The sequence below is a fragment of the Pagrus major genome, chromosome 7, assembly GCF_040436345.1.
Source record: "Pagrus major chromosome 7, Pma_NU_1.0".
Lineage (NCBI taxonomy): Eukaryota > Metazoa > Chordata > Actinopteri > Spariformes > Sparidae > Pagrus > Pagrus major.
The window spans coordinates 5,897,088-5,914,379 of record NC_133221.1 but is presented as its reverse complement, the minus strand read 5'-3'; the positions used below and the strand labels follow the sequence as shown (position 1 = coordinate 5,914,379).

General features: G+C 40.9%; 3 protein-coding genes across 3 annotated transcripts; 2 read left to right on the top strand and 1 right to left on the bottom strand.

Annotated features, from left to right (window-relative positions):
• Positions 1-687: 687 nt before the first annotated feature.
• On the top strand, positions 688-2,702 carry cptp (ceramide-1-phosphate transfer protein). The gene is made up of 3 exons (XM_073470348.1): positions 688-780; positions 895-1,049; positions 1,211-2,702. The coding sequence occupies exons 2-3, from the start codon at positions 916-918 to the stop codon at positions 1,731-1,733; spliced, it is 657 nt and encodes a 218-aa protein (XP_073326449.1). The 5' UTR covers positions 688-780; positions 895-915; the 3' UTR covers positions 1,734-2,702.
• Positions 2,703-3,945: 1,243 nt separating this feature from the next.
• ubxn10 (UBX domain protein 10) lies at positions 3,946-4,904 on the top strand. The gene has a single exon (XM_073471033.1). The coding sequence runs from the start codon at positions 4,018-4,020 to the stop codon at positions 4,726-4,728; it is 711 nt and encodes a 236-aa protein (XP_073327134.1). The 5' UTR covers positions 3,946-4,017; the 3' UTR covers positions 4,729-4,904.
• A 1,925-nt stretch (positions 4,905-6,829) lies between these two features.
• On the bottom strand, positions 6,830-12,999 carry ddx19a (DEAD-box helicase 19a). Its single transcript, XM_073470405.1, has 11 exons — positions 12,784-12,999; positions 12,545-12,608; positions 12,245-12,437; positions 12,033-12,125; positions 9,635-9,737; positions 9,421-9,535; positions 9,143-9,320; positions 8,814-9,051; positions 8,028-8,190; positions 7,579-7,770; positions 6,830-7,493 (listed from the first exon to the last, which is right to left on the bottom strand). The coding sequence occupies exons 1-11, from the start codon at positions 12,844-12,846 to the stop codon at positions 7,432-7,434; spliced, it is 1,464 nt and encodes a 487-aa protein (XP_073326506.1). The 5' UTR covers positions 12,847-12,999; the 3' UTR covers positions 6,830-7,431.
• Positions 13,000-17,292: the final 4,293 nt, after the last annotated feature.

Here is a 17,292-nt window from a genome sequence, read left to right as displayed (position 1 = left end):
ATCAATATCAGGGGATGCAAAAGTCTTATTTGATGATGGATGATGAACAGATCTTATTTAGTAGGTACCAGGGCATGACAACATCACACAGGTGTTTCTTTTCTGTTATTTTATTTCATTATTATTATTATGAAAATCCAGCATTTTTTCAGCATCAGTTACATTCATTCAGACATGGCAGGCCACATCACTGTTGATTTGACGTACCGGAATTGGTAAAGGAAAGAGAAAAGGAGCGGATTCCCACTCATTTACATTTAAAGTTGACTGCATATATATTGAAATAAAGAATTCAATCTTTCCCCACACCAATTGCATCTCTTCTAATGTTGACAAGGCTTTAAAACAGCATTTAGACCTTAATTTGAGGACATCATGAAGCAGAAAAAAACGTTTTAAACTTTATTTCTGGAGTCTGGGAGCCTCAATTTTTAAAATCACGGGGCTGTTATAGCAGATTTGTTTAAAGCAGCAGGAAAATCATTAAAAACGTACGAATTAAATAAACATTATTCTATTATTTAAAATATAAATCTGCTTTAACTAATCACAATAGTGGCTGCCATGATTGATCAATGATGGCCACTAAACTCAATATTCTTGATTAAGCACAGAGCTCCTGACCACCGTGCTTTTATTTTGAAGGCAAGGTCACCCATTTCCTGTCTCGTCCGGCTCGAGTCTGCGCAGTAGAGGCGGATTAGAGCAGGAAAGACCTGTCGATCTTTTGACGCGAAGAGAGATGCTGAATTTTCCCTCCACTTCTAAGTTTTCTCGCAGGTAACGTGTCCAACCTTTCAGTCTTTACCTCCGCACTTATATTCATCACCACCTCCACGTTGCTGTGAGCCGTCAGCTGCGTTTGTTCGCTCACATGTCGCCTTTTCTCGACAGCGCTTCCTCATAAGAAACACCATGGCTGCTCCCGTGGCTTCAGAAGAGCAGAAATTCAGTTTACAGGAGGTGCTCGACACCTTCAAGTTGTGTTTGTCGGAGGATAAAGAAGTCTATCTTGAACACTACGTGGCTGGGTGGCGTGGTCTCGTAAAGTAAGTTCATTTTAACTTAAAGTCCTAATCTTTTGGCAAGTGTGTGGCCTCTCCTGTGTGAACTTACAGCCTGGTTGTACTGTATCCACTACACCCAGCTTCAACAGTGTACAGACTATAAGTTAAGTGCTGACAGACTGTTTTGTTTATCCCTTTTCTAGGTTTCTGAACTGCTTGGGCAGTGTCTTTGGCTTCATTTCCAAGGATGCCGTCAACAAGATCAAGGTCCTGGTCACCCACATGGATGGTGAGAATGGGTCCCAGTATGTCACAGTCCAGTCAATGCTCAAATATGAGCTGGACAATGAACTAGTGGACCTGACCAAGAGAGGCGGCCACCCAGAGTCAGGCTGCCGCACCCTGCTGAGGCTCCACCGGGCTCTGAGGTGGCTGGAGCTCTTCCTGGAGCGCCTCCGTACCAGCAACGAGGACGGCAAGACCTCTGTCATGTGCTCGGAGTCTTACAACGAGTCTCTCGCCCAGCACCACCCCTGGATGGTGCGTAAGGCGGCGGGCATGGCTTTCTGCGTGCTCCCAGGGCGTCCGGCTTTCTTTGAAGTGATGAATGTGGGCCCTCCGGAGCAGGTCGTGGCCATGCTGGGAGAGGCACTGCCTCTAATCTCTGAAGTGTACCAGATCACAGAGGAACTTTACGCCCAGCACAACATGCTTGACCTCCCATAGAGAGCAACAAGTGCTGCCACTTTATACACTGTATGAGTAAATATCTACGTGTCGTACATTTCTCTGTGTCGTGTCAGCATCAATACACTGACCCTAAACTTAACAGTGTTACATATATGAGATTATAATGATGCACGATCATCTTAACTCTTTATAGTGCAACTCTGAATCACCTTTTAAATTCAGTTTTGGTTTGTAGATTTACATAATTACAGTACAGTGGGGCCCAGAAGTCTTTGCTCACTGCTGACAGCTGTTTGCTTTCAAAACACCAAATATTTGATGGTTTCTTGGTCTCAAATGTCCGAAATTTGGTAATTTTCTTGGTCTTACATCATCGTAAATGCAATGTTTTGGGGGTTGTGAGTGATGTGATCATTTACAAAATAGTCAATACTGAAAATATACTGATACTAATCATGATATTTATGTATTAATTAAATATTTGTATGAAATCATGTAATAATAGGGCCATTAGCTTCGATTCTGGATGTTCTCATGCCATATTCCATTGAAATATTAACATATTTATGCTCCTGTTACACGGCGAGAATTGCTTTCATCTAGAAGATCATCTCAGATCGGATTATGCCAGATAGTACTGTATAAAACACTTTGCGCTTGTTGTAAAAAAAAGTATAGATAAAAAACACAGACAAACCGAGGCAGAACAATGACATAAAATCATTTGCTGTTCAATGATCAGAACCAAATACTATGAAACAAAAGCCTTTAGAAGTGAACTCAGGGTTGTTACCCCGACTGTGTGTGACTTCAATGCAAGTTATCATTTAATTTATAAATGATGAAGTATGCTGTGTAATTCTTTATTCAAAGTGATTTGTGTATTGTTTTACAGGAATGTACTGTATGTACTATATATATGTTTTTATATATATATATTGTCATTAATTTAACTGAATTTATAAACAGTGTAGCTTAATAAAAAAAAGTTGGTTGATGGTTGTAGACTTGTGTTTTCTTAATCTCAACTGATTATTGATCTACACATTTTGTCAAATGGATTTTTACCTGAGTTGATGAAGGGAACTTCTGATCCTGGCACCATTTTCATTTTTTTTAAAACAGTACAGTACAATAGGTGTTTGCTTTTGGCCTGTGGCCCACTGTTAAGTCTCAGTTTTGGCCCTCCAAGGGAAACAGTTTGCAATAAAGCAATAAGTAATTGAATTTGGCCCCCCCCAACAGCTGCAGCATAAATAATGACTGTATCAATAGGTCCTTATTAGTCTGCATAATAAATACTTTTGGTGATCTTTACTTAAAGTTTATATTTGAATGCATGACTTTATGTAACAGAGCATTTCAATTCAGTGAAAATACTACTTTTACTCAAGTACAGGATTTGAGTACTTCCCAAACAGAACAAATGTGTTTTTACAGCAGAATTCGGTATAAAATTATGTTTATGAGTGAATTCTCAGAAGTATATGTCTCAATATGAGATGTGGGACATAAGAAGTGAAGTATCAAGGTGATATAACGCTGTTAAAGGTGCACTGTGTAGTTCTGAGGAAGAAATTTGAATCAGAAGAGAAAGATTGTTTTTTTATGCTTAAACTAAATAAACAAACTCTCTTCTGTTTCATGACTGAATAGACTAAAGAAACAAAGTGACCCTAAACCTTCAAGGACGACACAATTTCATACTGTTTTACTTTGTTTATACGTGGCGGACCCTGCCACCTTCCTAGCTTCAAACAGTGTTCTGGACCTTATTTACCTCTGAGAACAGTTTGTTTATTCGCTTATGGGAAACCTAAATATCTCTGAGTTTGTATTATTACCTCATTAATGTTGTAAATATTAAAAATTTCCCTCTCCAAATGAAATAGTGCCCCTTTAAATGTGTTTCTGGACCTGGTACAGGAGGCCAGAACATCCCAGAACAACTCATCTGATGAACTGAGCTGCAGTTGCGGACTCCCACCACCAGGGGTCTCCCCCGCCCTCCGACCGCATGTCGTCATCAAGGCAACTACGCTGTCATGGCAACCAGGGTGACACTCCACAGAGGCACTTCCTGCTGCAGCTGGTTGAAAACTTGGGAAAGCGGCTCAAAAGTGACGCGAACAAACGGCGTTTTTAACATTTTAGCGTGTAATTTATCTTCAGCTGTACGAATCTATTCCTCCATGTCGTAAAACAGCTTCCAGGAGGAGCAGTATTCACTCACATCACTTCTTTTTTTCCACGCTTTTTGTGAAGGACTGACGCCAAGAAGCAAGAAGGAGTCTTCTCAGGTCTTAACAGCTGGTTATCGATGCATTTAACAAGGCCGAAGTCCTCCAAAGGTCGAAGCAGACCCGCCCTGAACTCTCCAGGTGATGCAGACGGCATCCAGAGGACGCCCGTGTCTCCGGGCTCTCCTGCGCACAGCCGCAGGCCGGACAGAAACCTGCGCTCCCAGTCGCAGCCCATAATGTGGCAGAGCGGCCAGCTGAGCCAGCAGGAGGTCCTGCAGATGCTGCAGCACGCCCCTGCTGCTCCACCACAGTCCCTGAACAAGTACAAGGTTCTCCCCTCCATAGAGAGGAGGCAGTCAGAGGGGAGAAGCCTGGACCATCAGATGACTAAGCTCAGCCTGTCTCATGGTGCCATCCTGCAGCAAAGGTACAGGCATAAGGAGCCAGGTGTCCCCAGCAGCCCTGAGGTGGACAGCAGACCTAAGCCCCCTGGTCCAGCACCAGTGATGACCAAAGGACCCGGTGCCACTGGGAGTTTGCTCCTGGCCATCCGAGCTCCATGTGGCGGGAGGTTTCAGCAGCACTTTGACCCCACAGACACTCTGCTGACAGTGAGGGCCAGCGCAGAGGTCAAGTTTGGAGCCAAGTATGGAGACGCTTGCATCGAGACCATGGATGTGCCACGCAGGACCTTCACAGACATGGATATGACTTTGGCCCAGTGTGGCATCGTGAACAGATCGGTGCTGTGCATCTCTCACAGTGACAGTGTGGTGGAGCACCAGTGAGCACACAAGGTGTTTGTTTTTTTTCAGGTGAAGTCTGGCTTCATGGTGGGATGTAAAGTCTCCCTCCACATAAAAATGTTTTGCTTATTGATTCTACACTCAGATGTTAATGCTTCACTGTGCAGAAGGATGATTATAAGGATGTCACAATAAATCAAAAGTGCAATATTCAATAGAAAGAAGGTATAGTTTTTTTTGTTAAAGGTAAAATGTGTGACAAAACAGCATGATGGTGAATTAATGTAGTGCTCCGGAGATGCCCGACTACAAAACTTGTTCTCCAGATGTAAGAAAACATGTTTGTTTGGTGCAGAACCCAGCAAATGTCACATCCTCGTGATTTAAAATACTTTTTTCCCAGTTAAAATCCAAATCCTGTTTGAAATATCAGAGTTTAATGCTAGAAGACTGTTTTCACATTCACCTGCTGAAGGAGGAAAGTGTTTCGCTCTGCTCACCTTAAAGGATAAGTTCACCCAAAAATGAAAATTCCATGTAGATGGAAAGTCAGCTGAAGTTTCGTGGTCAGCAAAACATTTCTGAAGCTTCACAGCAAAACAGCATTCTCCTAAACACCTGAAGTAGATGGGGACTACTTGTAATGTTAAAGAAAACTGCTTAAAATGCTCCATACAGCTTGTCTAAGTCTCCAGAGACACCCCGTCTGATGGGCGTGCACAAGCTCAAATGTATGTCGAGGATGCTAATAACATATTTTTAAATCAAACTGATCTCGGGGCTTTTAGAGACTGATTATGCTGGAGCCATTTTTTTTTTTTTTTTTTTCAAAACAAGTCCCTATCTACTTCAGGTGTTTAGGAGAATGCTGCACCGCTGTTTTGATGTTGAAACTTTGAAACTGAATTTCCATTTTTGGGTGAAGTTATCCTTCAGATCTAGAGTTCAAGACGTTCACATAAGAGCTTAAAAGTCTTACGCACAACTAAAAGTTTGGAAACTTCAAATCTGCAGGACACATACACTGAGATATTAGAAGACATTTTGTATATATTAGATTTAGATTACAGAGCCCCTGAAGTTTTTGTGTGTGTTGTTCACACAATCAAAAAAATCTCTCAGGACTGTAAAGCCTCCATAAGGAGCAGATGTATTGTATTTTTAAGAGTTTATTACTAATTAAACTGGTTGAATCATATTAGTCTCATTTAATTGTATTAGCACATCTTAAAACATGTGTGGATCTTTAGGTGTATTAACCTTTTTGGGTAAGTTTTCATTCATCTAAGTGATAATTTGTTTTGTTGTACTATTGCACAGAAAACTCCAGACAGGTTCACTTAAAATGTATCCTGTCTGGCTCTATGTAGTCACATTTTGTCATGTCCTTTTTTGAGTTAAGACTACATAGTATTTTATTTAGAGCAGCAGGTAATTAGCAAGTAAAGAGCTTTGATCTGCTGTTGCGTGAAGAAAATCTGGTCGGCTTGCAGTCGTTAAAGCATTTAATGTCAAAGCATCATCAGATGCTGCAGACAAACAGCAACAAAACCTGTTTCTAGTTTCATTTGCTGCCATTTTCAACATGGTCTATTTTGGTTGATGCCAAATTTAGTCTTTTTCAGAATGCAGAGGCACTAAAGTACATCACTAGGGTGTCCATAAAAGGAGAATGCATCACACTGTACTTTTATACTGCAATGACTGCCCTGCTTTCAAAATGTGTGAACAAAAAAAAATACAGGCGCCGCAGGATGAAAAGCACAGGTGTAAATGATAAAACCAAACTGGCCGTCATTGGAAACACCTGTGCTTTTCCTTTTGAGTCATAATGTCTGCTGTGAAAAAGGCCCATTTAAAACACTTCACTCTGCTCTGGTTAAGTACTCCTTTTATATTTCTTCCTACTGAATGCAGCCAGAAAATTATTCCTGGATGGTTGAGAGCCAAGTGTTCATGATAAAAGCTCCAAGTATGAACCAAGAAATGAATAATCAAATGGTTTTTACACTTAGACTGGAAATCTAATAAAACTAAAGTGCAGAGGATTAAAAGGTACATTAAAAAGACCTGATATAAAAACGGTCTAACTTGAAAAGGCGCCTTAAGCCATCACACACAAAAACCAAACATTTCAACTGTAAGCGGTTTGACATGCAACAGTATATTTATTTTTTTTATCCACACAAACACTGGGCAACACCTCCAGATTCACAGTCTGATAGAACAATCAAATTAAGTTAGGAGGAAACTAATTGTCAGCTTCCACTAGGCTGAAACAGGCATTCAATCCTTAAAATGCTTCAAGTCACTCGAGGATATTTTTTGGCACTCACACTTGATCAAGCCATGCAAACGTCTATAGATGAGACCTTATATCCCACCAATCCTACAAAAATAACCCACTTCAGATAATCAAAAAAAAACAAAACACACAACACTGCACTCAATGTATAATCATCACCACCCATCTTAAATGCTGTTTTAACAGCCAGTGGTTGCTTTATAGTCTGCGAGACTGCTTTAAGGCTTAAGGTGACTTCAGTGACCAGTCAAATTAAATTTAAGTGTAAACTTTGGCACAAATCGCTGCCTTGAAATAACTTTGCATAGTTAACGTCAGCATGCATCTCTCTCTTCTGTAAACAAAAAAATGCAAACAATGAATGCTTGAAAGAACTCAAGTCACATTTGAGGTAACACGTCTAACTGATTCAGTATCGGGTCGAGCATGTAGCGAAGCGTTCAGCTCTGCAGGATCTCAATTTCGTCGAGATTGCTCATGTCAAGTTTCTTGATTCTCCTGTCTGTGAGAGAAAGACAGATAAAAGTCATGTTAGGATCCTTATATTTGCCATTTCGCTTGAATAAAATCATAGAAAAGTAACATACTGAAGTGCATCTCGATTTGGTTGATTATATCCATGCTGTGCTTGCTGTCGACCATGTTGACAGCAAATCCTCTTTTGCCAAAACGTCCTGTGCGGCCAATCCGGTGAAGGTACGTTTCATTGTCGGCATTCCCATCCATGTCTGTCGGGAGGTCAAAGTTGACCACTAGTGACACCTGTTCCACATCAATACCTGTAAACACCAGAATCATAAGTGGGTTGAGATAAAAAAATGTTTTACTTTACACTCACCCCCCAAAAGATGTTTGACTGTTTAAATCTGACTCAGTCTTAAACCTGATTTATGGTAGTGTGCTCTACACTTTTGAAGTCAGAAATGATGTATTACCTTTCAGGTCGCACACCTGGAGAATTTTGTCATGTTGAGGACAAGCAACACTCATTTGGAGTGTCTATCGTGCCACCATAAATCGGGCTTTAATCTCTCACCTCTGGAGCACACATTCGTGGTCACGAGCACCTTCTCCTTGCCGCTCCTGTAGCGTTCGATGACAGCAGCTCTCTGCTCCACGGTCATTTCCCCACTCAGCAAAGCCACCTGGTGGCCCTCTTTAGTCAGGTTTGCGGTCAGCCAAGAAGCCATCTTGCGAGTCTAAAGAGAAAGTATCACCTAAACTGAATTGCTCATTTTATGTCATTTTCCTGGAATCTAAAAACTTTATTATAACATTTTTTTAACACAGCCTAAAGGACAGTCTTAAAGTGATGAAGTTCTTTTGGTTTGACTTCTAGGATGTGGTATTCTGTTAGTACTTTTGGTTAAATATCTGATGATGTTGTAAAAAAAAAAAGCATCACCAAGCAATGTTTCCTGTCCTTGGTGTCATCATTACAAATAAGTTGCTTCAGAACAAAGAAAAAAGTATCCACAACACAGACTTGGCTTAGTGACCTTCCAAATAGAAAGAAAAAAGGTACACTCTCTTCAACAGGTTCCCGCATGGTCAAGGGCACTGACAGGAGAATGAATCTATGATACTTACTTTTGATGGTGGGGGAAACTGGGGCACCTGGAAGAAACCCAAGTAAACGTGGGGAGCACGCCACACAGAAATGTCCTGCCTTAGCAGGGACCTGAACCTGGCACCGTCTTGCTGTGAGGTATCTGACAGATTTTCATCCAGATACAGTTGCCGAGGTATAAACAGGGTCCAACAGTGAAGGAAAAGTATCCATTTCCAATCATTATGAAGTGTGTACCAACAGGTGACTTACGTGGCAGAAGATCATGGCCTGTGCGATGGTAAGGCAGCCATACAGGTCACAGAGTGCTGTGAACTTGTCCTCCTTCTCCTTACAGAGCACATAGAACTGCTTGATGGTGTCCAGCGTCTCCTCTTCGCGCTTCAGCCTGATGATGTTGGGATCGGGGACCACCTGCTCCGCAAACCTCCACACCGAGTCCTCGAAGGTTGCAGAGAAGAGGAGCATCTGACAGTCCTTTGTGAGCATTCTGGATTGGTGCAGAGAAAGAAGCTTGTTGACTGACATGACAAAACTTTTTATTATGATCATCTGAAGGGTTTCTCTGAAAGGAAACCCACCTATGGATACGAATGCTCTGGTCACGGTGACCTTGTGTGGCGATCATCACATCGGCCTCATCCAGCACAAACATAGTAATCTTCTTGGGGTCGATGTGCCTGTACTTGGTGCACCAGTCGAGGACTGTGCCTGGTGTTCCAATGACAATCTGCTCCTGCAGCTTGATGCCTCGCTCCACTGAACAGAACACAGAAATTCATGCAGTGACAAAACCAACACTGGCTTCATAATTACACTAAATACCACTTTAATCCATCAGATATAATTACAATCTTACTTCTGTTGCCCCGAATGGCGTAGGCCATTTTCACATCAGGACAAAATTTCCCCATTTGCTCGATGACCTGACCAATCTGCAGAGCGAGCTCGTATGTTGGCACGATGCAAAGGCACTGAGAGAAGCAAACAGTTTTTAAATGGGGGAGTATATTTCAGTTTCTACAACTGCATGTGGACACCGGTTGGCCCTGCAGATTACATGTCATGCTTACCTGAGTCCACTTATTGGCTGTGTTTACGTGGCTGAGCATGGCCAGAGAAAAAGCAGCAGTCTTACCGGTGCCAGACTGTGACTGGGCGATCAGATTCTGAGGTCTGGAGCCAGAGAAACACACACACGTACAGTAAAGTACTGCAATGAGTTTTTGGCATTAAATCAAACAACAACAGTTAAAAGTCCATTTTAGAGCTGAAATAATTGTCAAAATGGTCCCTTGGCCAATTTGTTTTTTTAATTTGCACTTACTTTCTCATTATTGTAATGATCCAGACAAGTAAAACCATGAATATAAAAATTATCTGGAAAGCACCAACAACAAACAATTTGTTTTAAAAAAGAAAATCTCAAAAATGTCAAATGTTAAAATAATCTTCTAAGTAATTTAGAAAAATACCAAATATTTGCTGCTATAACTGCTTTTCTCCAGTTTTATCTTTGAGTTTTAGAATGTTGAAAAACAAGCAAATTGAAAAATTCAGATTTTGAAATTATTTTCTAACTTTTAATAGAATTTCAACAGTTTACATGAATAATTTCATACTTCATATTATAATTTTACAATTGAATGCTCCTTAAACAATTACGTGCTGTTAATTCATGAGTGAAAAAAACATTCCTTCGAAATAGTGGCCCAACTAATTATTATTTTCATAATCCACTATTTCTTTTTGATTAATTGAATAATCATTTAGTTTATAAAAGTTCTGCAAATGTAGAAAAACACACAACCCTGTGGAATTACATGCATTCTGTATCTAGTCGTCCTTTGTAGTATCAGAGCCGGATAAGCCAGACTTTGTGCTCTGATGTATATTTTTCGTGTCTCATTACCTTGTAAAATGGAAATGTGTGTTTATAGTCCTGTACAGTGAGTTGTGGTAGTAATTGTATTGGGGAACAAGACCTTGCTTGATTCTCGGCTAATCAGCAGCTAATTATGGAAAGAAACACCTGTTGGCAATCAAGCACAGAACGAATCTGATGAAACAGCATGTGAAACGCGTAGTTTGCTCCTTGTTGTTTATATTGTCAATTGTATCCTGCTGTGCGCTTGAATATTGATGTCTTTGGTCCACTGTGGTTTACCCTGTGCCAGCTGCACCCAGGAGAGAAGCAGTGCTGTGGGTGTCTTCAGTTTTTTGTAGAAAAACACTTTCCAAATCATTTTGTCGAACCAATTGTCCAAAATGCAGAAATTTGCAGAGAGCAGAGCAGCAAATCCTAACATTTGAGAGGCTGGAACATGAAAATATTTGGCATTTTTCCTTGATAAACATATGAAACATTTGCTTACTAATTAAAATTGTTACAAGTAATTTCTCACAGTCCAAGTTAGGGATGTGTGTTATTTTTGTTCATGATAATACCAAGCATCCAACTGAGTACGTGGGGAGCCAAACATCCCAGAGGGAGAGCTCAACAGCTACCGAGTTCCAGACCAGAGATATTTTAAGTAATTTGTCAAACGGTCAAGAATATCATAAGCGCAGAAATCCCCTGAAATATTGCCATATAATTTTAGATCAGAGGTGGGATGTAATGATAGACGAATACTGTTACTTACTTAATTGGATCTGTACTTTACTTGAGTATTTTCCTGACAAGATCATTTTTATTTTGCGTAATTGCACGCCACCTTCCCAAAATCACAAGCCTGATTTAAACCCATCAGTGCATATTAAGCATGGCAGATGTAGCGAGATGAAACGAAGGAAACAGACAAGAGAGGGAGAAAGGCGCGTTAGTGTCTCGTATCTGAAGAGACCCTGCAGCCCTCTGCCTGGATTTTCTTATTTTCTCAATTTATTGCTCGGCTTGGAAGACAAGCCAAATTATGGTATCTTAAGTCCGGGGAATGAGTCTCAACGATCAGCTATCTCAGACAAATCCTCCTGATTCTACCGTTAGGTTTAATAGTCTTTGAATTATATTAATGTGATGTGAGGTCCAGTTAGCTTTGCATAGAAATGTCTGGGGGAAATGTCCTTCAGAGGGATACTTTTTCTTACTTTGAGTACATTTCAGAGCCTGTACTTTATTACTTTTACTTGAGTAAAAAAGCTGAATTAGTACTTCCACTTTCACCAGAGGCTACTTTTATATACAAGTATCTGTACTTCTACTTGAGTAATGAATGTGTAAACTTTTGCAACCTCGGTTTACGCCCATATAGTCCACCCCTTGTCTGAGGCGATAGTCAAGTTGGTATGAATACTGCAAAATGCAAAAAAAAAACATGACATTTTAATGACATAAATCAGAAAAGACCAACAAATCATTAGCAAAACTTGGTGTTTTCCCTTGATAAATGTGGCTATGAAATAGTAGATTAATTGATGATTTGATCACTTGTGTCATCTCTACTTTAAAAAGCGTAAACTTGAACTCACGGCTGTGCCAACATCATGGGCAAAGCGTTCTCCTGGATTCTGGATGGTCTGTTGAAACCCATGTTGTACACACCCTTCAGCAGCTCAGGTTTCCTATTGATCATCATGTCAAAATAACAAGAATAAAGTGCATGAGGAGGATGGGAAAAAATAAATAATAATAACACACACACGTGTGCTCATCTGTATGAGATATCTCTGTCCAAACTCACAGCCTGAGCTCCTCGAAGGTCTTCACGGAGTACAGAGGAGAGCTGGGGTCCCTCTGCAGGACCTCCACCTGGTTCCGGTTCCGCACCAGAGAGCGGCGGATCATTTTATTCAGCAGGGACTGCTCGGCCAGGTCCACCTTGTCCCCTTCTTTCCTCCAGCCTCCATTTTCAGTCGCCTCCGGCGCAGTGTTGCCTGCAGTTGGGAACAAACCAAACAAAAAAAACAACACACCATGACAGCTGAGCGGCAAAAAGTACAAGAGCAGATGTGTTAATAAAAAGAAAAAAACATTTAATTACCATTAACGTCTCCTCTCGGGTTACGCAGACCTCGAAGTCGGTCCACTTTTTTGGAGCAGTCACACTTGTCAGAGAAAATAAAAGTTGATTAGCTGAGAGAAACTGCGTGTGTAAAGTTAGCAGCAAAGCTAAGTAGCATCGTCAGCTAACCTGCTAACAAACGATGAGTAAGATAGTTCGATGTAACGTTCAGGGTCCGGTTGGTCCCACCTTTTTTGTTTTTTTTTTAAAACACCCACCTGTATGGATGAAGTTGTGGCTTCTTGAACATCGACAGCAACCGCCCACGAGTCCTTGGACATTTTCACACATTAACTGGGTGTTTTTTTGTCGAGACGAACAACACTTTTATCCAAAAAAGTTTGATGTCAGCGTGAATGATGTTGCGTGAGAGCGCGAGGTGACGACGTGCCGTTGTCCTGACCTGGAACCAACGGCTACCCGCTGGACCACACCACCGATGCTGCTTTCACGAGCGTCGGAAAAACAGCGCAACTTCAACAAATTCAACCAATCAAAGCGGAAATTATATAGGATGTGACCCCACAAATTACTTTTAACGCTGCTAAAACATCATCACAACATGAGTTAATGTAATATATGCATATATTGCGTTAAAAACTGAGGGAAAAGTTTTAGGATATCCATATTCACGGCGGATTACACCATTTTATAACTATTTAAAAGCTACCATTATGCGCATGTCTCTTTCTTTGTACGATGTGAGCTGGAGTGTGTTTTTCTGCTCTGTTTATGTCTGTTTGGTGGTTTACACAACGATATATTAAACCACTTAATGCCATGCGATCGTATATTAGCGGGGTTTTCGAGGAACACGTGAAGGCACCGCCTGCTCCCACCCTGTTTGTACCAGTGAACCTGCTGACACACCCATCACACATTATCCACACAGGACAGCTGCATGGTCATGAGGTATTTTACCAACTATAACACTGTTTTACTCTGAATTTGCACAGTATTTCATAAATCTTACTCTATTTGTGTCACCTGATGGGTTTGTTTATTCAGTTTCCTCACAATAACTACTGTTTGCATGAGTTAAAGTAAAGTAAAGTTCATATTTTGAGTTTATTTGTATCATTGGCTTATTTCACAGTGGAGCTGCGACTAATAATTATTTTTTTATGATCTATTATTGCAAATTCCACTTATTCAAATGTTAATGTTTATGTTAGGTGTTGACCTAAGGCTGTTAATTAAATGTTTAATTGTTTTGTCCATAACATATAAAAAAGTAATAATGAAAAGTGTCAACCAGAGCCTAAGGTGACATCTTCACATTGCTTGATCTGTTGACAAACATCCCAAATCCTTTAATATGTTTAATTTACCATAACGAATTCATTACATTTGAAGGTTTTAGGGTCTAAAATGAGTTTTTATTGAGTAACTGACCATTTATTTCAGCTCTTATACCCAGAGGGTAAAGTCAATGCTTGACAACTGGAACAGAAATGTTTTATACTTCCAATTAGATGACTAATTGATGGATCAATCAAGTAAAAAAAAAAACAGCTTCACAAGGATTTTGCTTGTTTTATCAGTCTTATATTATTCTTTACTGACTTTACTAGGGTTTGGACTGTATGTTGGACAAAACAAGCGATATGACGATGATCATATATATTTATAAAGAAAATATATAATATATTTTTTGAAGAAAAATCTGCACTTGATAAATCTTTGGTTACAGCCCTCCTTCAAGCTCACCTAATCAAAGCCATTCAAGTGGAAATTAATGCGTATTTGATTGTTATGAGGAGGAAAGCGTGTGTGTGTGTGTGTGTGTGTGTGTGTGTGTGTGTGTGTGTGTGTATGTCGTGCTGGCGTGCGACCGTGTCTGAGGGCTTGGGAAACAGATAGCGAGGGGGGAAGAAGGGAGAGGAGGGGGGCTGCACAGAGTTTTATTGGCTGCACGTTGATTCAATTTGTAGGCGGATGTTGAGTTTCAGCCAACCCCTCCACACACACACACACACACACACACACACACACACACACACACACACACACATTCAAACACAGGTATACACACACACACAGACACACACACAGACACCATGTACATTTTCGTGACTACCAAAATGACTTGCCTATTAAACAACACACATTAATTGTCATGGTAACCTCGCAAGAAAAACAGATGGATCAAACCGAGTGATCACAAACACGGAGACGGCCAAAACACCCACGTTGGATTTAAAACATTAAGAGCTGGTCAGTCACACCCGAGGGAGGATGAAGGGGGGAGATTATAGGTGGTGTGATGGGGGGGGGACGTGCAGTGCTCCCTCACCTCCCCATCTGCTCATTCAAGCCTCTTTTTTTTTTTTTTTCTTGCTCTTGGTGTCACAGTACATGTCATTTACTCTGAGCCCTTGATATTAAAAAAAAAAAGATACCTGAATGCTTCCCATCGATTGTCAGGGAGGGTTGGACTGAGTGGGTGGTGCTGATGCCCTGAATGCGCATCTGATGCAAAGGGGGGGATGTTTATTGGAAAGACTGGACCCTCTGTCTAATCCTCTCTCTCTCTCTCTCTCTCAAAGCCCTCCAACTCCAGCATCCACAGGGAGGAGGAGGAGGAGGAGGAAGAGGAGGTGGAGGAAGAAGAGGGGGAGGAGAATATATGAAACAGTTTTTGCAACCACATGTTGCTGAGCCTGATTGAACAACTGCTGCTGCTGCTGCTGCTGCTGCTGCAGCTCCAACCTACCTACCTTTTCTCTTTCTTTGCATTGTACGTCTCAAACTAACGATGTGGCCGCTGCATCTGTAGCTTCTGCCACCTGTGGCAGCGCTCGTATTCCCTCTACGCCACAGAGAGAGAACAATAAAAAAGGGGGGAACTGAGAGAGGTCGGAGAGGAGGAGGAGGATATCTTTCAGGATAAGTGGACTTTTGACAGAGAGAGATCCTCGCTGACACAAATGAGAGGTAAGATAATCGAGCTGATCACATCAGATGCTTTTTTTAAATGCGGCAGCGTGTCCTTTTAGATGATGCATAAATTAAACATCCCTGTCATTTGTTGTTTGTTTTTTTTGTTGAAAGGATGAAAAGGTCGAGCAGCGATGCATCTTTGATTTACTGTAAACAGAAAATCCAGACACCGTGTCCCAACAGGTGGTTAGCAGAGCATCTGCTCACTGTTTTGACACTAATGAGTGCAGAGGAGTGTGGCAGCGCCGGTAGGAAATGTTGAGTGTTGACGGTTTTGGTGGTCTTTTTTTTAAAAAAACCCTGGAGGGGAAGCGGGGTGATTCATGTGACTGAGCCAAATCGGAAGAGAAGCATCATGGGACTGCCACTTTTAACACTAATTACTAGAAGCCAAAAGGCTGTAAAGAAAGGGATGTGTTGGAAAACAACTGAATGCAACTAACTGAAACGTAGTTTTTTCAAGCAGTTTCACCTTTTGTATCAGGTAGATCTTTGTAGTTTTGCATACATTTGTGTTCAGGGTCTGTTTCTCATCACTTTTGTTGCGATCATTGGCAGTTTTTCTTTTATGAAGTCTTTCTTTTATCCACCTGTTAGGAGGAGATCCATCTTTCCAGAGAGATAAGAGGCTGTATTCCCATTTGCTTTCTCAAGCCGGCTGGACACATGATGGCACTGTTGAGACAGACAACTAAATAGTCTGTAATTACATCTGTATGACCTTTTCCTCGCTGTAGATAACCATATGTGCCGACGGTGACTATTAGAAAGACTGATTGAATTTGTTATTGATTCTGAAGGACTTCTTATGTAGCCAGCGGCGTTGGGAAGTCGTGTCAGACCAGCTGAACCACATTTTGAATTCTTCTAAGTGGCAGAATGATTTTGTGGTTCGTCTGAATGAAAGAGATTGCCTGGTGCATTAATTGCAATCAGTCACGGTATCAAAAATAAAAGGCACACTTGAGTGACGCTACTGGTCAGTCAGCAGGCAAGCAAGCCAGCAAGCAAGCCAGCAAGCCAGCAAGCAAGCCAGCAAGCAGAGCTGTCTCTATGGAAATTGCTTTCGTCATAACGCTTCCTATCAAGCCTGTGCTGTGGCTCCGGTCGTGCAGCAGACGCAGACCCTTGACAGCGCATAACCAAGATTGCTGGCGGAGGAGACGACATTAAGAATGAAACACGGCCCCGAAGCTACCAGATAATCTCATTGTATAACTTACACAATTAACGATGCTGCATTCCTCGCTGAGCATTTATCTTAATATATCTCAGGTTTCTGTTTTTCACCTCGCATGACACTGAAACATTGTTGGTTTACAGCTGAATGTGTTTTTTTTTAGCTTTGACATTTATCTCGAATGCTTAAAGTGCCTGTGTCACACACTATGCTCCTTGGTTTGTACATCATTTTGTTGTAGATTATTGAGGTTGCAATAAACCTTATGCACTGAGCTGACATCTAGATAACTGCTTTCATTCAGTTTCAGAGAATTGAATGGGGCCACGCTGTGTGTTTTATATCATTGCTAGGGCACAAAAGCGGTCTAAAAGCAGAAAAAAAGAAAGGCTATTAGCTGCTATTGAGTGAATAAACAGTAGAAAATGCATAAATGAAAGAAAAAAAATTTCTGGTTTAAGTGGGATTACATTCAAAGCCTATTTCACACAGTTTTAAAGATGTATTTCAAAATGCCCTTTTACAAATGTCTGTTTTAATTTGATAATGGCATTTTTTCCAATTAACAATTCAATTTTGTGATACTTTTTATTCCATAATATTA